Source organism: Cinclus cinclus, chromosome 6 (genome assembly GCF_963662255.1).
Source record: "Cinclus cinclus chromosome 6, bCinCin1.1, whole genome shotgun sequence".
In the NCBI taxonomy this organism is placed as follows: Eukaryota; Metazoa; Chordata; class Aves; order Passeriformes; family Cinclidae; genus Cinclus; species Cinclus cinclus.
In genome coordinates this window covers 56,680,259-56,701,149 of record NC_085051.1, presented here as the reverse complement: position 1 = coordinate 56,701,149, position 20,891 = coordinate 56,680,259, and the positions used below count along the sequence as shown (strand labels likewise).

Genomic DNA, 20,891 nt, shown 5'->3' with positions numbered 1-20,891 from the left:
CTTTGACATTATTTCTGCCAGACATACAACAGCAGGTCTCTAATCTGCACACTTGGACTTTTGTGCTCTTGTGCACAAGTCTTAAACACCTCTGAAAATGTGAAAATCTGGAGCTTTGCATGTCATGGCAGATGAATCTGAGCACTTCAAAAGCAGATTGACAGGAAGTAAACACAAATTTTGATGTTTATCCGAGGCCCTGTTTGAGACACACCACCCCAGACATTTCTGAAGGGACTCAACACCAGACATCCCATGGCCCTTCATCTGTTCTCTGAACAAAAAGATTGTTGTGTTGGAAAGAAGTGTTACTTGAAATGTGAAAAGAAGATAAACGTTTGAGGAGGAGGGTGACTCAGATGCTGGTGACAGGCCTTAATTCACCTTCTGGCTATTAACTGAAAATCTTTCCCTAGTACAGTGTATACTCATGTTTAAATACAAACCATTGATCACTATAGCAACCCCTTTATCATATGAAGCACATTCTAGCTCTAAGATAAAAAAGCACTGTTGAACAGAAACCCACACACCCACTCAGCAAAAGGTAAGGTGAGCATCCATGGTTTTATCTTGTTTTATCAAGATGGTTTTTGTTTTAAAGTAAGTAAAAGATTGTGTGTGAATTGGTCTGCACGTGTTGTGATTGTTTATTTTGAATTTTTATTCTGAATGTATTAGTACCCAAACTGAACAGAAGGAACAGATGCTTCTCTTGGGAGATTTTAGAAGGGTATAAAGAATCAATATGTATTTAATCAGACTTCTTTTCCCCATTATCATTGCTTTAGCTGTAGGAAAAGTATTGAATTATGGGTTAGTATCTAGAAATGGAATTGCCATCCCACAAGAAATTCTGACACAGTGATTTCCTCTTCAAATTGAACAAAGACCCTAATATTTTTAAATTTCTAGCAGAACAAAATACCAAAAAAGTTAGCAGATTCAGCTGAATTTTTTGATTTTAATAATGTAAAATTATCCACCTTGAAAAACAATTCCAGTGTATGTTCAAAGTAACAGGTTAAGTAGGTCAAATTGTTTTGCTAATTCCTCAATAGGGACATGAAGGAAATGTAAAAATCCCTTTGTTTAGCTTTGCTCTATGTACAATGTTTGCCAAATTAACCGTCTCCTGCAAAACACTTAAATATTGATGAAACTTTTTTGTTGGAAATGTTTCAACAAGTGCCGTTTCTTACTAGAGTGTATGGGGACTATTACACAAAATCAGGCAATGAATTATCACTGGCCTTTCCAGAAACAGTGGGATCCATGTTTCACACAGCAACTGCCTGTACTTGCAGGCACAAGTGAGGAGAACAATTTCTTTTTAAATGGAGTTGGAATCAGAGGAATTTGAACTCCAGTGGAGGTTTTACCTCTTCCTTCTCTTTGCAGGAGCACAACAAAGTGAGCAGTGTGCCAGCTCATCATGGTGCCCTTGAGCCCATCTGCAAGTGTGGGGACCTGGATGTCATCTTCACCTATAAATCCTCAAGTCAAAAGCTAATAGCCACAGTCCTGGAGGCCAGGGACATCCCGGACAAGGACCGCAGTGGTGTGAACACCTGGCAAGTGCACCTGGTTCTGATGCCGGGCAAGAAACAGAGGGGTAAGACGAGTGTGCAGAGAGGACCCATCCCCATCTTCCAGGACAAAATCACCTTCAGCAAGCTGGAGCCACAGGAGCTGAGCAGCCACGCCGTTCGCTTCCGCCTCTACGCCGTGCACAAGGTGGTTGGGGAAAAGATGATGGGGGAGCAGCTGTTCTACCTGAGCAGCATCAGCCAGGAAGGGGAAGTGAAGGTGACACTTCTCTTGGAGCCAAGGAGTAACCTGAGTGTAAGTTTGATGAAGGACAGATGGAATCCATAAAACTGTTGGGTTTTTTTGGTGAATATGGTGTTCCTGAAGTCTTTTATTCAGAGCTGTGTGTGCGACTGGTGGATCTGACCTGTCCCCGTACTGATGTAAGGGGAAGCACGGGGCGTTGCTTCCCTGTGCAAAGCTGTGTTTCATTAACAGCTCAGCTAGCAAGCTTACAGAAAATCATGTGGGTCCACTAGATCTGCACGAGTCACCACGTGCTGTGCCATTCAGATACAGTAGGTTGGTCTGGGAACCATGAAGGCATAATTAATCTTAATTTCAATAAGGGCAGTGGTTCTTGTGCACCACTGTGTTGGTACTGCCAGTACAGAAGCTAGATACCAGCTTGTGGATCTCCACTGTGCAGTTGCCATGTTGCCAGAAATGCTTAGTAATGTTCCTCTACATAACAGATGGAAGTGGAGAGGTGGGTCATGTGAAGAGGAACTGGCTGTGCTGCTTCTTAATTTTCCATGCACATCACAGTTGTATCCAGCTCTGGCTATGCCAATCAATTTGTGTAGATGAGCTCTGTCATGATTCATTGTCTACAAAAAGCTCAGAGAGAGGTTGTGCTCGTGGAATGAATAAAATATCCTACTCCAGGTGAAGTGGAGAATAGTGAAAGCGTCGTGGTAGCAAGGAAAGTAAGAAAATGCAGAGTATATGGCCAAAACCTGCCATACTGAAAAGTGTATTCCATCCAAAAGCCATTACCAAGGAGATGTACAGAGTATTAGTGTAGTGGGATGTTTGCTTATCTCAGAAGCTTTGATTTACACTTGTGATAACACTTCACTCAGAGTTTCTCATCTTTAAACAGAAAGTTCAGATATGTGTTTTTTACAAAAGTGACGCTCTGATTCTTCTGGTGCCCCAGCATAATTAATCCTCAGTTATTGTAATTTCTTAAGAGAGATCTTACTAAACAAGGCCGCAAGATAGAAATTAAGGAGGGGAGGGGTGGTGAATGTCCTGATGATATTCTCTCAGTGCTCTTTCCCTGCAGAGTGCAGGTTCTCAGCTGAGTCTGTCAGCAATCTCTCACAGTGATAGCACTTCCTCAACACAGTCCCTGTCACATGGAGGGGTGCCAGAGCTGCTCGTGGGACTGTCATACAACGCCACTACAGGGAGGCTGTCAGTGGAGATGATCAAAGGCAGTCATTTCCGAAACCTTGCAATTAATAGGCCACCTGGTAAGTACTTTCACTGCTATTAAATAGCGCCGTTCAGCCAAAAGTTGCTTTTTTAATTTTCCTCCTTGAGGTACTCAACTGCAGCGTTTCTGAGCTGGGTTTCCTTGCAGAGTACCTGATTGAAAATTAAGTATTATTTTAGATCCAGGTGCTGATAAATATCACAGGGAAATTGGAGGGAATCACATGAAGGCTCAGCTGATGGTACATTAATACCCAAACGTCTGCTTTATTGCTCACACCTTCACAATGTCTGATTATGGCAAAAGTGCTGTTGTACCCAAAGCACAGAGTAATTCTCAGCAGATCCATTAAAAAAAAAAAGAAGCTAGAAGCACTTTCCAAATGTTTAAATATTACCATGTGACCCAGAGAGGCCCTGCCTGGTGCCATTAAATGTTTCCCAGGGCTATACTTGGTTTAGTACTTGATTTAGTCCCCTTGCTGTGCTGCTGAGTGCTGGGTGACCTGGTGCTCTGGGCCCTTTGGGGACCCTCCTGCTGTGAGTTCTCCACTGCTGCACAAAGAAATCTTCTGCAGAAATAAGATTTGAAAGTTGCAACAGCTGAGTTCTCTTCCCACAGTCCTAAAGGAAAAAAAAAGAAAAAGGAAATTGCCTTAAAGTACGTGCCTGAGCTGCAGTAAATCCTTGAGGAGGATGGTGCTGGTGATTCCATGATAGAGATGGAATCAGTCACCTGTTTGCTGCTGGGTTCCCTCATTCAGGGGTTGAACAGCTTCATTCATCTCCTGCTGTCCTTTTGCCTCCTGTCTGAAACCAGCAGCTAATGGCAATGTGAACATAACAACCTTTTTGTTTGTTGGTGCCTTTGCTTTCTGTGATGTGTGCCTGCTTGTCAAAGCAGGTAAACCTTTGACAATTTCTTGCCTTCTCTGGATTTGACAGAGTATCTCGAGCTGCAAAACACTGAAATTGCTTTTGCAAGATGCTCTGCTCTTTGGTTCCGATCTGGCAAAATATTTATGAAATATTTCAGTACATGGATGTGAAAATTCATGTTTTCCACTAAATTATGCTTAAGTAGATTACAGAAATAATCTGTGTCATCAGTCAGTCCCTGGGGAATTAAGGGCAAGTCTGTGCAACAGTAAAACACCTGACCCCAGCCTGTGCAGCTCTCACTGTCTTTTGTTGGCTGTGACAACACAGCTCTCTACATGGGTTACTTAAAGGCATGTTCTTGTTTGCATGCACATGTTTTAATAAAAGTTTTTAAATTGGGATCTTTTTTTAGTAATTTAAAATAAAGGTAGACTGAGGCAACCATGCCCCAGCAAGAAAGCTCTCCTGTTTATATATGCTGCAGAATTGATACATCCTAAAGTTTTACTCTTAGAAATGAAATTAAAGTAGTCCCAATATAGGTCCAGATTAATTTTCAGGCATCTGTAATGCCTGCTTCTTTTTCCCATAAATGAAATTTCAGCCTTTCTGCATCCAGGTGATACAGACCAGTGTCACACCAATGTCTCTCAGTGCTAGATCAACTTTTTTTCCTGCGTGAAACACAAAAATCCATAAATTATAGGCAAACTCTGAACCTGTCAAAATCTACTTCTTTTATTCCAAGTCACATTGTTGCTTTTGCCTTGTGAATTGTTCTTCTGTGCCTGTAAAAGCCTCAGTAGTGTGGTGAGAAAAAGAAAACCCCGTGAAGCAGAAACTGAAAGAAATTAAAAAGAAGGAAGGAAACCAGCCCTTGTCTCGATGCTGGAGTAGCATTTCACTGATAACCCCTCAGGCACTGCAGAGCGCTCTGAAACATGCCGCTGGCTGAATGAGATGCTCAATAAGTCCTTCACAAGGTGAAAGCTGAAACTGCTGAGCCCCTTTCTGGAGGGTGAGCAAAGAGCTCTTGTGTTTTCTCAAACAGCTCCTATTTGAGGTTCTGTTGCTCAAGGCTCAGAAGGAATGATTTCTTTAAAGTATCATGGAAATTTTGGATATAATAGCACTGTGGAACACTTGAACATGAAGCCTAAACTGCTATTCAGGGCAGCCATTTATAGTACGACTGAGAGAAGCCAAGGGGCAGAATCCCTCTCCTTTCTCAGCCCTGGATACACAGACCCTGTACATGACCCATATGTGGTCCTGCCAACTTTTAGGAATGGCAAAGGAGTTTTGCACAACAGCAAAGTCTCCAGCTGTGCTTTCTGCCCACCTTGACCCTCTTCTCTGCCACCTGTAGACCCACACCATGTGTGCTGCCTTCTTGGCATCCTTGCACAGGGATTTCACTGTGTGCAGAAGAAAGAACTGGACTGGGGCATTGGCGATTTTAGGTGTTAAAGGCTGCAGAGGCTGAAACAGATGGTTTTCTAGAGAAGAAGAGGGAGATGGTGCATGTCTCAGTGTTTCCTGGGCACATTTTCTCCTTCACTTAAACCTTTAAACTGAGTCAGGTAAATGTCAAAGTCATGGGTGTTTACATGGGTAATAAATGGGTTAGAAAACAGCTGGGCAGCTTACAGAAACTTAAATCGTTCAGGCAGTGTCTTCTCTTCAGGTCACATATGGAGGATTTAAGAATAGTTTGGTCAAGGATAAGTGTCCAGGTATTGTTCTGGGGAACGTGCTGAGTTATAGGTCTAAGCTTACAATCCCTGATCACACAAATAGGTCCATTATCACTCAGGGCACTTAAGAGCACTCAAGAGTATGGCTCCAGCATCAGACCTTAAATTATCTGGGTGTGCCAAAGAGCCTCGTGCAGAAAAGCATTTACAGTTTTGTCAGATGTGGACACTGTTGGTATTTTAGTGCTAATGGCTTGTGCTGTGCACCTCATTCTCCTTGCTTCTTGTAAAAATCATTAACCTGTGTTAGCATTTTATAGGAGTTCATATTTTGGTCTGTGGTCTTGTATTTTCTTAGAATGAAATGCAGCGCGTTCCTTTAAAGGGTGTTTATTATTAAAAGAAAAAAAGTAACAAGAGAAGCTTACACCGCTGGCAGAAATGTCTTTAAAAATTTATAACCAGTTACATACTATGTGCATTGAAGTAATACCTTGGGATCACTGTGATGGACCAGGAATCATTTGAGGTAGTCAGTGCATAAGCACAAGCACAAAGCACAGAAATGTGTCTGCCCATGTGATGTTAAACCTTCATCAGCTGCTCTGCTGGGTGCAGCTCTGTCTCCTCTAATCCAGCCTTCCTTCTCTTCCCTTCTGCATTTCTTTTGGGGTTTGTGTCTGTGTGTAATGTAATGTGAGAAGAACTATTGTGAACTTATTCCCTTGCCTAAGAAAAGTCCTCCAAGCTTTTCAGCAGCTGCAGAATTAATCACACATAATAATTGCATCCGTGCATGATCATTATTATACCAGCAGCATATTAACCCCATTAAACAAATACAATAGCACTGCTGCTGGAAAAGACAGGAGGGGAGAGAACAAGCTATTGGGATTTCTGTGGGGAACAGGAGAAATTCTTGAAGTAAAGACTTGTCTGAAAGCAAATATCTATCTGAGCCACAGGTAACAATGCCAACAAGTACAGAAAATGCTCCCTTAGGAAAATTAGGATCTTTAAATTAGGATCCTATTTGCTCTGGGATCAGAATGCTTGAAAGCCATTAGTGGATTTTATTTTATGATCTTATTTTGAGGGAAGAAAAGTTATAATCCCTATTACATTCCTGGAGAACAAAGGCACAGGTTAATTCCTTTAACTACTTAAAAGCAGGCCAGGAAGTTGAATAAAATAAATTAATTTTTAATCTGCATATCTTGCTCTGAATAGGGAACTGGCTTGAGCTCCTAAAGCTTTGTGATTCACATTCCCCTGTCATCAGTAATAGAAGAGGGATCTGTGCCAGGTCAAACTGGGATGGATTCAGTCCTCCAGACATTGGATAACAGAGCAGTGGATGTGCTGAGAAGCTTCTTGCTGCTAAGTGCTTGCCAGTCAATGACAAGTTTGCCGAAAACCACCTCTCCTTCTGCACCTTCTTGGTGCCCATCCATGAATATAGCTGGAATAAGCTATAAGAACATAATAAGCAGTAAGAACAGCTAAGGAAGCTTTGTTCTGGGTGTAAAAGATGAAGCCAGATGCAAGGAGTCCCATGAGGATTTCTCAGTAATGAGCAGCTGGGCAGTGAGGTGAAGAGGAGGTGTGGATGAGTGCAAGGTGTTGCATGGGGACACAGGTGGAATTCGAACTGATCTGGATGGATTCAGAGCCACTTGGGAGTGAAATATTAGGCTTATGGTAAAGAGCAGCAGGAAAATGTCAATTCAAGGGTCACCAATAGTAGTGAAAAAGCCCCCCAGATTTAAGGTGGACAAAACAGAAAATTGGTGTTTGATCATAAATACACATTTACTGGTGTAATGAACACTGTGTACAGCTTTGTCTTCCTCTGTTCAAACAGAATATGGTAGAACTGAAAAGATGTGGTGAGGAGTGTTGGAGACAATCAAGGGAATGGGAACAGCTTCCAGTGAGCTGTAACTGAATAAATACTGTGCCTCCTACATAAAGGGTGCTACAACAAAGGGAGATGGGGAGGACTCACAGAGGTCTCTGAGTGTCATTGAGAAAGTGAGTTGACAACAGTCATTCGCTGTCTTCTCCTGGTATGAAACCAAAGGATGGTAAAAGGAAGCGAGGAGAGCGCAAGGAGGCTCTGAAGAAGAGACAGCTCTTCACCTACACTGTCAAATTCCTCACTACAGGATGTCATGGATGCTGGAAGCCTGCTGAAGTTCTGTGCAGCACAGGAGAAATTCACATAGAAAGTTCCACAGAGGATTGTTAAATACACAGCCTCTGAGTGAGGAAGTTCCTGAGTCACAAATCGCTGGAGATTCCAAAGTATTTGTGAGAGAACCAGCATATGCTGTATTTTCATGGATTTACTGTTGTGTGTGGTACTGGGTGTTATTGGGTGGATGGGCTGGCCGGGTACAGCTCTTCCCATCACATGTGGACCTGGGACTGAGTAGGCTTAGGAGAACAAGTGCCACAGTCAAAACAAGTGAAAAATTGACCTTCAGGGAGTGACAGTGAGATTTTTGAAGGAGATACTACATAATAATTAGACATCCAGGTATAGTGCGTGGTTATCCAGTAATGTTTTCCATAGCTTTAGTTTTCTAAAAGGTCTGTGAAAAGCACAGTCCATGATACAGTTGCTGGGAACAGACATGAACATCTTTCTGAATCAAATGACTGCATTTGAAGTGGACAATGTTCTCTCAGCCCCATAGCTGTGAACAGGAAAATTCTTCCCCTCCTGAAACAAGCAGAAGAAAAAAAGCCTTTTCTACTGGAGTGGAACAACGCTAATTCCAATTTTCAGCTGGAGCTGAATGTTTAGTGTGAATCTGCAGTGGCACTACCGAGCAGGAGATCTGATCACAGGCTGTGTACTCAAGCCATGCCCGTGGCACTGCTGCTGGAGGTGACAAAAGCCAGGCTCAAGCATCCTTACATCCTGCTGCTCCCACCGCTGGGAAGGTGTGGATCCTTGCTGCTTGATCTGCTCGCTGTGCATCCCTGCTTCCTCTGGTAAAGCTCCAACCTCCTCTCTGAGGCAGCAGCAATGCACTAATGGGGAAAAGAGTAGAATTGTCCTTGTTAGAGGAGAGTCAGGCTGTGCATCTGGAGAGGTGTCTGTGCTCTGCTCTGGCTGTGTCAGCCCGGACTGAGGCTGCACCTCCTCAGGGCTGGGGGGGGCAGGGAGGTGGTGGACTGGCTCTGCAGCCTGACACATGTCCCAGGAGAGGGCTGGTGCTGTGAAACGGAGTGGACATGGGGTGTTGAGGCAGCAGAGGAGGATCGCTGAAGAACTGAGCTCCAAGGTGCTCCAGAAGGAGCTTTCCTTCCCGAGTTTCCCTACTGCAACCTGTGCAGGTGCTTCCAGGGAGCCCTCATCTCCTGCCCCTCTTGCCTGTCACTGATACCAGAAATTCCCTCTTCTCAGGCCAAACAGTGCTTCCAGGGAGCAGTGCATTCTTTTCTGCTGCATTTTAAATTGAAGGCGCTGCTGGTCTGTTCTCTGATGACTCAGATGTTGTGAAGGTTGCCAGATCCCAGCCTCTCCCTTGTGAGAGAGCTGCCAGCCTCGGGAGAGGGAACCTGAGAAGAAGAGGCTTGGTGGAGTAGGGAAAGGAAAGTTGACTTCTCAGAAATGCAGTAGGCAGCTCCCAGTTCTTGTATGATTTATACATCAGGCCATAAACTGCCTTAATCCAGACTTTCACGATGTGGGATTGGAATCAAAAGCTTGGGTCCTATTCTCCTCCCAGCTATTTTACTGATCCAGCTGCAGTGAGCCCAGTTCAGAGTGTGAATGTTCAGTGTTCTTCCCCACTGCTGGTTGAAAGGGGAGGCAAAGCCAGGACTAATGGTCTTCTGGGTCTCAAACTGAGACCTCACGTTGAGCTGCCTGCACAGAGCAGCGAAGAGCCGAGCTCTGGGGCTGCTTTGCCACGCAGCACTGCCGTTTATTATGTAGGCTGGGAGCGTGGGCTTGCCAGCTGGGGGAAATTAAGCTCCAGGCCCAAGGCTTTCTTCTGCCGTGGCTGTTATTAGTCTGGATTGCAGCATGCTGACATGGTTATCCTGCTTTTGGAAATGAGCTAGCCTGCCTGGAGCGCGGGTGGGAAACGGCGCTGTGCGGTACCCTGCAGTCCACAGACGTGAGGGGTCAGGAGTCTTTGGTTGTTTACTTCCTTTCTAAATATAAATTCAAGCAGGGGGTTGGAAGATTTTGTATTTTCAGTGCTCTTGCTCACAGGTCAGCTTTACTAATAATGGTGGTGCTTCGTGCAAGAGAAAGCAGAACGCTAGCTCTGGTCCCTGTTCCAAAAACAGGGACGCATAAATTACAGTTGATTATTCCCCTGAGTTGTCATTATCAGTTAGTTCCCTCAGAAGAATCATGACAGAAATGGGTCATTAGAAGAATCCTGGAAAAACTGATTGCCTTTGCAGATGAACTCTGGAGAGGTGTTTGATGGTTGTTGGAGACAGAGCAGCCTGCACGAGGCAAGGTTTGCCCAACCCTCTGGAGTAAGGAGATGCTGCACTAGCCCAAAATGTGTCTGGCTTCTCACAGCATTCCTTGATCCAGTGCTTTTCACTCTGGTATTAAATTCAGAGATGTTGATATTTTATGTATATGTGAACATTGTCCAGTCCACTCATACCAGAGAGGTAAGATGAGTTCAGAGTGAAAATGCTCTGCAGAAAGAACTTCTCTTTATAAACCTGTATGGAAAGGAGAGCCTGGTAGACGCGGTGCCAAAATTGGTCTTGGCAAAATTAGACTTTGTTCTTGAATCTTTGCAGACTTTTGTGTAACCGTGGGCAAGCTGCAGTCTCAGACACTCCCAGATATTAAGAGGTCTCACTCTTCCTCATGTCAGTGAGATGGGTGCCTAAGCAGAAGGTGAGCACTTAGGCATTTTAAAGAATGTCAGCTCTAATCTCTTTTCCTTTGGTGCTTGATGGAGGTGGCACAAAAGTAAACACTCTGAAGAGCACAGAGTGCTGAGACACCACGGTAATGAGGCCATTACTGAACCTGAGCATGTAATTAGATGGAAAATGTTTGCCTTCATAATGAATAGATGCTCTTACACATACATTCCTCAGTAAATCAAGTTCATCCTTGCCTTAGCTCCACTAATTTCACTGTGTAACCGGGGATGGATTTTCTTTGGCAAAGTCAACGGGAGGGGAGAACTTTCCATCCCAGAGGACCAGACTGGATCATAAGAAAAGCTGTGTTTTCTGATGAGACACCTAAAAAGATGCTGCAAAGAGCACAATGCAGGAAGGGAAAACTACAAACTTAAAATTTAGTTAGTGAAGCAGAATAACAGCTCGGCCTTGTATGTACCAACTCTGCAAAGCAAATTTCAGATGCTAAATATATGATCCACACCTACTCTTTTATTTCTGTTCAGGCAAGCTTGATTCCTTTGGCTGGCAAAATTCACCCAGTGGAATAAACTTGAGGAGAATGAGCAGCCTGATTTAGTTGTCATTTGCTCTGGTTTTGTGCCTGTGTTTTCTTGGGGATGAATAGGGCTCCTGGTATTAGCTCTGCCTTGAGCGCAGTCTCCTTCCAGATGATAGATGCAGAATCCCCACCCACCTTGGTACTGAACAGAGGTTCTTGGTGCAGAATTATGTAGAAATATGAGGTATATTAAAGAAAAAGCCAACTTTTCTGACTTCAACTCATTGGTGGTACGCTGCTCATTTTTCCTCAAAGCCAGCTGTGTTATCCCTCACTTGCAAAAGTTGAGGCCTTAGTCAGGGATGTGACATCCCAGAGTTTATGACTATAAGACACTCATCCATTCATTGCTTGCAAAGCTAACTGGGACATGCAGAAACAGCATCCTATGAGGTGCTTTAGCTGTGGCCCTTGCTTTAGTGTTAACACCTAAATCATCTGTAATGCTATCACTGTCTGCTAGATCACTGCTGAATTATGGCATCTGCTTTTTTGATTATGAATTGGTTGACTCCTTTGGGCAGTGTCCAGATGAATGTGCCTGTAGTTAGGTGTGATGAATTTCACCTGAGCTGCCAGTACTGGTGAAATTCAGAAGGATGACAGCAAGGTTACTAAGGTTAAAATCTAGGCCTCAGTGCTTTCCCTGTCTTAGAAAAAGAGATGCAGATGGGGGACCTTTCCCTTAAGTAGCATAGGGAGGTAATGTTGGGTTGGTTGTGAAAAGAAAGAAAAAAATTTAAGTTCAAATAGAGCATTGAACTAATTACCTGCTTGTTTGTATTTAAAAATCAGCCTAGTGGAGTTCTTCCAAAATTTTGAAATCCCCTTCTCAGAAAAAAAAAAAAAAAGAAAGAAAGAAAAAAAGGACAAATACATTAAAAAAAAAAAACAAACCATAAAATCCCTACTTTTCTTTATTTTCAGGGAGTTCCCTGCAGTCTAGACCAGCAGCCAGGACTTACACATGAGAAATGCTTCAGAGCACATTGTGGCTTGTCAGTGCCAACACAATGACATCCCTACAAATAGTGTAGGAGTTGTGTCTGGTTTCACATTGAGTCAAGCTGGAACAGAGGGTCCTCTCCTGGGCTTTGTGTCCCTGATGGGACTGAAGTTGTTACAGATTTCAGACCCTCAACACTGAATATTAAGGTGGAAATTAGTCCACCTTTCAATAAAGTGTTTTTTGTTGCTTTTTTTTTTTTCCTTCCCAGATACAATCAAGAAATGGAATCAAAGCTTTGTCTTTCTGTGTGACAAGTTGGTCTTTGCTGGCATGATCCTCTTCATCCCCAGTGTTATGCTGGGAGCCAAGCTGGCACCCCCAGCTAATGACTGGGCTGAACTTTCCCCCCAGTAACTTGATATCTGTACAGCTGTGCAGGCTCACAATTTGCTCCTTGATTGTCATCCTCCTGACAGCTTTTTCAGTGGAACAGTTTGAGAGGAGCGGGAAGCCCTGCTTTGGAGACATGGAAGTGTTTTCACACCTGAAGTGTAATTTCACACCTTGTGTTGCTCAGTAGATAAGTGCGTAAAATAGCACATCAAACGGGAACAGAAGAGGATAGAAATGCTGCAGACAAGAGATGGAGGCTTGTTATTTATTTCATATCTTCAGCACACCCTGAAATAATACTCACTTGCAGGAACCCAGGCACAGATTATGGAGGGGTTAGCAGAGGACTTGTCTAGCCAAGCAATCTGTCACTGTCATGTGCAGAGCAAGGTGAAAACTTACACCGAGCTGGGTCTGTGGAGCACTGGGAGCTCTGACACCCCAGTATTAGCAACCACATAACAGAGGAAAACTGATTAATACAGGAGGAAGCAGGAATTTAAAGAGTAGATTTACAGGAACACTAGATTGGACCATCCCTTCCTTGTATTTGCTAAGCATGTTTAATCCTTGTATGGACTCCTTGTATGGACTTAAATTGTAAATAAAATTGACCTTGAGTCCACCAAAAAAATAGTAGGAGAATTTGGAAAAAATATGAAATTATCATGGGAGATCAGATAATTTCACTGTTTATTCAGGGTTTTTTTCCCCTCCTTTTCAAGACCCTATATTTTTGGTATCTCAAACAATAGATCATAGAGAATGGTGGAGAGGCAAGGGAAGCCTGGGTAAGACAGCCCCAATGAAGCTTGATTGTGAGGGAGAGGAAGGGAAGGTGGAGACACCTTTGAAGAGAAGAATCTGTAGAGAGGCTCATAATGTTGGTTAGTCTTGGGTTTGCTAGGGCTGGATACCTGATATCCTGTCCTTTCCAAGAGAGTGGGGCTGACACATGCATCAGTTTTCTTTTTTCCTCAGCTGAATATGAGGAAATCCAAGAGGTGCTTTCATCTTCTGCTTCTCATCCCATGGATTTTACCACGGAGCACCATCCAGCCCACATCTGTTATTCACTGCAGACTAAGCTGCTCTATTTGGATAGTTTTTGGGGTGTTTTTTTGTCTGCCTGGGACTTTCATTTATCCTGTCACCTGCACCAAACACGTCATTCCTTCTTTTTTTTTTTATTTTTTTTGTCTTAGATACCTACGGGAAGCTCTGCCTGCGCAACTCCGTGGGTCAGGAGATGTCTCGCTGCAAGACCTCCATCCGCCGGGGACAGCCCAACCCTGTCTACAAGGAAACCTTCATCTTCCAGGTCGCCCTCTTCCAGCTCTCTGACGTGACCCTGCTGATCTCCATCTACAACAGGCGCAGCATGAAGCGCAAGGAGATGATCGGCTGGATCTCCCTGGGCCAGAGCAGCAGCGGGGAGGAGGAGCAGAGCCACTGGCAGGAGATGAGGGACTCGCAGGGGACACAGGTCTGCAGGTGGCACAGGCTGCTGGAGTCCTAGTGGTGCCCAGGGCAGCCTGCAGGTCCTGGGACACAGGGCTGTCTCCCCTTGTTCTCTGCCAGCAGGTAAGAGCTCTGGCAGGGCACGCGGCTTTAACCTGCCCGCTCAGTGTCGTGGGTATCAAAGGTGGCAAGGCCTGGGGAGCAAGTTAAGTTCTTGCCTTTCCAGCTTGCCCTGCATCTTCTACATCCACATAACCCTAGTGAGAAGCAGTGGGAATACCTGCAAAACCCTTCCCTTGGTCATTGTCTCGCTCGCATTTTTCCATAGGCTTAATCACCACAGACTGATTCTGACATGATGCTGTTTTCTTCTGGGGTGAACTCTCACTTCCCTCTCTTCCCTTATTTATATTAATGAAGTTTGCAAATATCCTTGCCACGCAGATAGCTTACAGAAAAGCTAACCTGCATGTAGATCACATCCTCTCCCTTTTATTATTGTGTTTCTAAGTCCTAGAAATAAGCATTTGATACCATTGTAGACTGGATGATATATTTTTCAGGCAGCATGAGAAAGCACTCTTGAATTCTCTGTCAACTTTTAAGTGCCTAGACATTACTACCGTTCTCCTGTACTAACAATTGATGTAAGGACTGAATACTACTGATATTTTTAATTAGGCACCCTATGCACCTGTTAGCCTGCATTGACATAGGTTTGCACAAGAGATAACAAGCATCTGTTCTATATTGCATTATACAATGCATGTTTAGATGTTTACTTGAAGTTATGGCTTCTGTCATCACAAATACCAAAAAAAAGACCAGAACAAACTGCACAGCCATCTTTGTGCCTGAATCACTCCTTTCTGCATAATTTTGCCCATGTGTTAATGTGATTTTTAGAAGTGAGGTTCATTCAGAAAAGCATTTCTATGAGCATTACAGGAAAGGGCTTCAGATTTGTGGATTTTCTGTGATTCAGCAAAGCTCTGCTCAATTTTATGAGGGCTCTTCTTCAAATCTCCTGGGTTATCTTGTAATATCTCCTTGGGATATGGAAGGGGGCAGGTTTTGGCATGCTGAGCAGTACAGGATGCCAGACCATGTCACCTAACCTTGGGAAGGAGCTCTCTTGCAGGCCAGGAATAGGATCCAGAGGGGCTGCTGGCTCTGCTGAACTAGCACTGGAGAAAAGAATTGTGCTTCCTGCCTCCAACTGAAAGCAATGCAAGGAGCAGCCTTGCTGGATGAGGTGATGACACCATGATGTGGTTACTTTTCAGACTACATTGTCCTTTTCCATTTTAATCTCTTTTCCTGTCTCTGTAAGCTGAAGTCATGGAGGTGATGGATGGAGGATGTGTCTCAGTCTGCTGCTTGCCTAAGTGGCTGCTGTTGCAGTGCTGTGTGTGACACAAAGGAGGATGTTCATCCTCAGTGGAATTAGGCAGTGAGGTGCTGAGATCTCCAAATGCTATCAGCTGCCCAATCTCCCATTCTCCACACTCTCTAGGAGAACTCTGTCTCTTCTCCATTCCTGCTGATGACAGCAAGGCACAGGAAATATTTTGCTGAAGAGGTTTGTCTGTGCTGAATCACTTCATGGTTTGTTTTTGCCATTTACAGAGACCTGGCACCAAATTCTGCCTCCTCCTGCACCACAGCCACTTCCTTCACTCCAACGGTGCTGTGCAAATCTAACTAATGCAAATTTTGGCACTGGTTGTTTGACCAAAATTGGTCCTTGGTGCTGGTTTTCATCACATCCAGGCTAGACAGGCCCTGAGGGCAGTGCTGTGACACTCACAGGTTATCACTGGGTGTCTCACAGAGGCTCTGTCTGTCCTCAGGAGGCACACAGAATAATCTGCACAGAGAAGCACTTCTGGTACAGGTGATAGAAGTTATTCTACAGACCACGCTCTTGTATCTTCTTATCACCTGTCACAGCATCATTTTTCCAGGGAGACTGGTGGGTATCCTATGCAGGAGGGCTCTCCTCCACTGTCTAGATAAGCTGGAACATCTGCTTTGCACTACTGGGGCTTTGTAACACAAAACCAGGTGTAACCCAAATGCAGCTCATCTAACAAATATGTTCTTGACTGCACTGCTAAAGCTGCTGGATTACCAACGAAAGAAAAAGTGAACATCTGAGTGGTAATCAGCAGAATAAGATTTTATTTATCATATACTTTTCTCCTGGGGAAGAATAAAAAAATAGAGGAAACAGCCCAATTCAGAAGGTGCATTTGCTGATTCAGTTTTTTTCCAACCTCTCCATCTTTTTTTGTCCTGAGCTGCATAAAATGTATATGCAAGTGTATATAATTAATTTTATTACCTGGAATGTGTGTGTGTGTAATAAACTTATTGAGATTGTCTTCAGAACTCCTTGAACCTGCAAAGTCTTGCCTATGCTTCATGATTAGCTAAGGAAAAAGTGTAAGTTCATAATACATTTCAGCAGTGAACTGGACATAACCTAGATTTATAAGAGTGTGAGTAAAAAAAAAAAAAAAAAACAACAGAACTAATGAAAATTATAATTTTAAAAAACAATGAAATACACTAGGACTTCCATGCTGTTTTCACATTAAGATCTTTTCTGAAGATATTCCATTAAGAGAATTGAATTTTAATGTATAAATTCATTGTAGAGTTCTCGGAGTCAGAGAAAAGCAAGTGAAAACAGTTTATTTAGAGTAAGTTAATACTTAAGCACATGTTAAAACTTTGCTATCCAAGGGAAAAAGGTTGCTGTGTCCTTGCTGCCACACTTTACCCTTACATTTTATCAGAAAATTTTAGAGGAAGGGAGCAAGGGCTTTGTCATTGGGTTTTTGGAACTACTACCAAAACTCTTGGCACATCCATGCCTTGAGAAGTGTGTTTGTGGGGCTCTTTTTGTTACTACTAAAGCAATGGAGAAATTTAGGAATTTTGGGATAAATGAGGTGCTGGGGGTACTTGTACTTGATAGGTAAGTTTTGGGGTTTTTATTGCTTTTGTGGTTTATTTTTTTCCTTCTGTCTGTGAAATGGAGGCTTTGCAGCAGCTCTGGCATATTCCAAAGCTCCTGCAATTCTTCCCATTGACAGATTGAATTAGTCATTGCTAATATTGATACAGGCTGGGCTTGTGCTCATGGTCTTTCTTATGTAAACATCACTGCCCTTTTAGTCACTGCTTTAACCCCTTGTTTCCTTTGGAAGTGTCTGACAAGACTGAATTTCCAGGGAGTTTTGCATTCCTTGGGAATCCTGACACTCAGCTGACTTCTAGATGGCTGGTGAACCCTGGCTCCTCCATGGTGATGCTGCTGCTCTCTGCTTCTGTGGGGTTCCAGGTGGGGAGAAGAGCTGTGAGAAGGCTACAGGGATTTCATGGAACAGGATAGGAATGGATAACCTCGTTCTGGGATGCTTGGGAACTTACAGGTCTACATTATGGATGTTTCCTAATGCATTCATGTTTCCTAAGATAATTCCTATCCTAGTTCCCTTTTGGCACCACTGTTTGTAATCCCTGTATAGTTTATTTGATTTTTCTTATTAAAAAAAATAAAAGGCCCAGAAAATGTGGAAAGGGATTAACTGCATTGGCCCAGAGTATTATGGGCAAGTGCCATGGATACATCTCTGTGTCTTGAACAGCTGGTGGCAGTTTCCTTCTTTTCTCCCCAGCCAGCATGCCCCTGTCCTGCCGAGCAACCTGCTGCTATTTTATTTTTTTCTTTTTTAATGTTTATCGACAACAGAACAGAGTGATCTCACCGTGTCTATACTCCCCAAAATAATGGTGATCTTCAACTGATGCCCACAGGAATGAGTTCCTCTTTTAGCCCACTGAGCTGCAGCAATTGCTCACTGAAGTGCCCATTTGCAAAGGCTTTATCTGGATGATCTTCTGCATCCTTTGATTTGTCTGGGTTTCCTTTTTACCAGTGTCTTTAATTAGGTGGACCCTGCTGTGGCCTGCTTGTTCCTGTTGCTCTGCCTTGTCTGCCTTTCCCTTCAGGGGCAATGTGGGCTGTGCAGCTCCCGGGGTACTGGACAATGCTTGGGTGTATTTTTAGCAGCTGCAGATCCCGAGGAGTTATTTGGTGCTTTACATAGCTGACTGATCTTCAGTCATGGATGTCGTTAGAAGTTCCTGGATGCACAGATCCAAAGGCTGCCAGCTGCTATTGATCATTTTCCCAGCATAAAGCCGAAGGTGGGAGCTTGGCAGAGGAGCAGGCATTTCCTCTGGTGGCAGTTCATTTTCCCCTTCAGCTGGAGCTGGCAGTGACCTTGGAGCTGGTGTGCCTGCCGAGCTTGCTTTCCACTCCCATATTTATCATCATTTTTAATCTGTGTGATCACAGCACTTCATCTCCCTGGCTCTCAGCTGCCTCCTGCCCTTCAGCACGAAAAGTGGACTGAAAGGCTGAGCAAAGAATATGGCCTTCTCCATCACATTATCCCCTCCCAGAGGGGTCATCTCAAAGTTGTGATGCTCCTGATCAAGACTTTGCCTCCCTGCTGTCTTGCCCACTTGTGGAGTTGGAAGTTTGTTGGTTGGGCTGTGACACTTAAATATTTACAGAGTAGTGACACACATTCACCTCAGTGTGGACCAAGTTAATGACAGAAGAAACAACCTGTTCTGTATTTGCTTTCTTCCTTTTCTCATGGGCATTGTGTTCTGCAAAAGGACAACAGAGCCTGCAGGAATTAGTATGCAGGAACATCCTCTTTCTATTTAAAATGTGCTAAGTGTGATGTTTGCAGCTATGGTTTGAGGGGAAGAAACAAAGCAGCCAGGGTTTGCAGAGAAGCTCACACTCTGAATGAGGCAGGTTTTTCCCTCCAGCATGTGATACTCCAACAAATACATTCTCATATCCTAGGAAGCAGTGCTGGCTCTGAGCTCATCTGCTTCTTCTGTGATACAAGCAGCCAGAAGCTGACAGATCCTAAAGCTTGGAAAAGCATCCAAGATAATTCCACAGAGCTGGTCTGGGTGTTTATTTGGGATCTGGAGAGGATTTAACAAGCTGTCATGCAAGAAATGAAAACCCCAAGCATTGGTGGGAAGGTGGTGGTAAGGGAGAGAGGCAGGAGAGGAAGGCTCTTGGTGTGCTCCTGCTGCTGTAGAGCTGGGAATTTGCTCACTCCCTACACCAGAAAGCACCACAGCTGGGCTGCAGTGGCATCAAGCCTGAGCTGAAACCCAGTTTCTCTGCATGACTCCTGAGCTCCAGATCTGCTGAAGGCATACAGCTTTTTTATTCAGTGCAGAGTGAGCTTGTGTCTTCCTGCAGCCTACGCTGTGGGCCCTAAGAAATGAATGTGTAAATATTTTGTCTCTCACAGCAGCCCAAGGTCATCTTTCTGGAACAGCAAACAGGCACAGAATCCAAAGAAGATCAGTCTGTCATATGAGTAAGGTTAGCATCTGCACTTACAAATGACAAAGGCTATTAATCCTCATGCTGTAATCCCCAAGCTGTTTGCCAGCTGGCAGCAGGAAGATGCTCCTGCTCAACCCACACAGCTATCCATGTTTTTTCACCTTTATAAAGCAGATATAGGTCAATACTGCAGCCTGAATAAAAAACTTGGTAGATGCCATTCATCTCTTTTGGCTTTGCAATCCCTCTCCTCTCCACACAAACCCTCTATACAAATGAAGGGGTAAGAGGAGAGCTCTGGGCTGGGCTCTCTGTGTGCTGCTCCCCCAGCACAGAAGGCTGAAGGTGAGATTTTTTTTTTCCCCTCTCCTCTGCTCTTGAGTTTGTTCTGGGCGGATGAATTTTGAGATCTCTCTGCAAAGCTGAACAACCTTAGCAAGTCACTTAGTCACTAGACTTGTCTTTACACCCAGAGCAAGGAAAACCTAATTCTTGCAGAAGGCAGACAAAATTCCAGTGATGGGACTTTTTTTGGTCTTAATTTGGGAACCTGCATGGGATTTTGGTATTGCCTGTGAGAGGAGTATAAACCCCTGAATCCTCTGAGGTATCACTGGTGGAGCAGAAGGAAGACTTCAGGTAGGCTGTGATAGTCTGTGATCTCACACACCAGAAACCTGTATGGTTACTGGGCTGCCCCTAGTGAGGATTAGGCAGCTGGGGTTGAAAATAGTTGAGGAAGAAACACAAAAGACAGACGGGAGCTGTGAAACTCCATTCAGACCTGTTACTTGCTCATCTGTCAAGGAAATTGGAAAGTAATTTTTTTGTTTTTTTTTTTCTTTAACAGAAATCACAGCTGCTTTGGCAGCTGCAGGTGTGAGGAGCTAAGAATGTTTCCTCCTAGGTTTAGTATTTCCTCTGGCTCTAGTGAGGGACATCAAATAGACACCAAATACTCTGGAGATGTTTGTCCCCTGTAATGTCCTCCCCAGTGTGGGCTGATCTCACTGAGAAACAAGGTACAAAAAGCTGATATTGGGTGAGGAACAAGGATTCAGGGTTCACAAAAAAGCAGGATTCTCCCTGAGCCCCACAACCATTAATTAGCTGTGACCTCCAGGGAAGGCACTTCATCATGCCAAATACTTCCCTCTCTCTTCATTTCTCTTAGGGTAACTTTGCAAATTTCTCACTTCATTAGCAACTAGGAAAAAAAATAATATAATTTTGCCAGCTGTCCTCGCCCCTGATGTATCTTGTTAACACTTTCCAGGTGTTTTTCCTTCATGCTGTCCCCACCACTGCATCTCCCATCCTCTCATTAATATCTACAGAGGTCTGGTCCAAGCCAGGTCAGTGCCTGGTAGCAATATTTTATGTTCATGGTGCTCAGGATAAAACCTCTCCTCCTATCCCTTGTCACTACGTGGCACCTCAAGCACAAGTTTTCCAATTAAACTGGTACCACATCTCTGCTGTATTCCTCTGCTGGCATTGCCATGGTTTGTGTCTTGCTGGGCTGTATTCTCAGCTGTAACTTCATTGACTTTTTCCCAGCAGAGAGTTTTGTTTGTCAAGAAGAGTAAATGAAGTAATCATTTGGTAGAC

The 20,891-nt window shown here is 43.9% G+C and overlaps 1 protein-coding gene across 1 annotated transcript in view; it reads left to right on the top strand.

Annotated features, from left to right (window-relative positions):
- The window catches only part of SYT16 (synaptotagmin 16), a 56,819-nt gene extending 42,762 nt beyond the window's left edge, over positions 1-14,057 (top strand). Inside the window, exons 7-9 of the mRNA XM_062495408.1 lie at positions 1,402-1,845; positions 2,882-3,071; positions 13,624-14,057. Of these exons, the coding sequence (XP_062351392.1) occupies positions 1,402-1,845; positions 2,882-3,071; positions 13,624-13,937 (948 nt within the window). The 3' untranslated portion in view covers positions 13,938-14,057. The remainder of the gene's footprint in view (positions 1-1,401; positions 1,846-2,881; positions 3,072-13,623) is intronic.
- Positions 14,058-20,891: the final 6,834 nt, after the last annotated feature.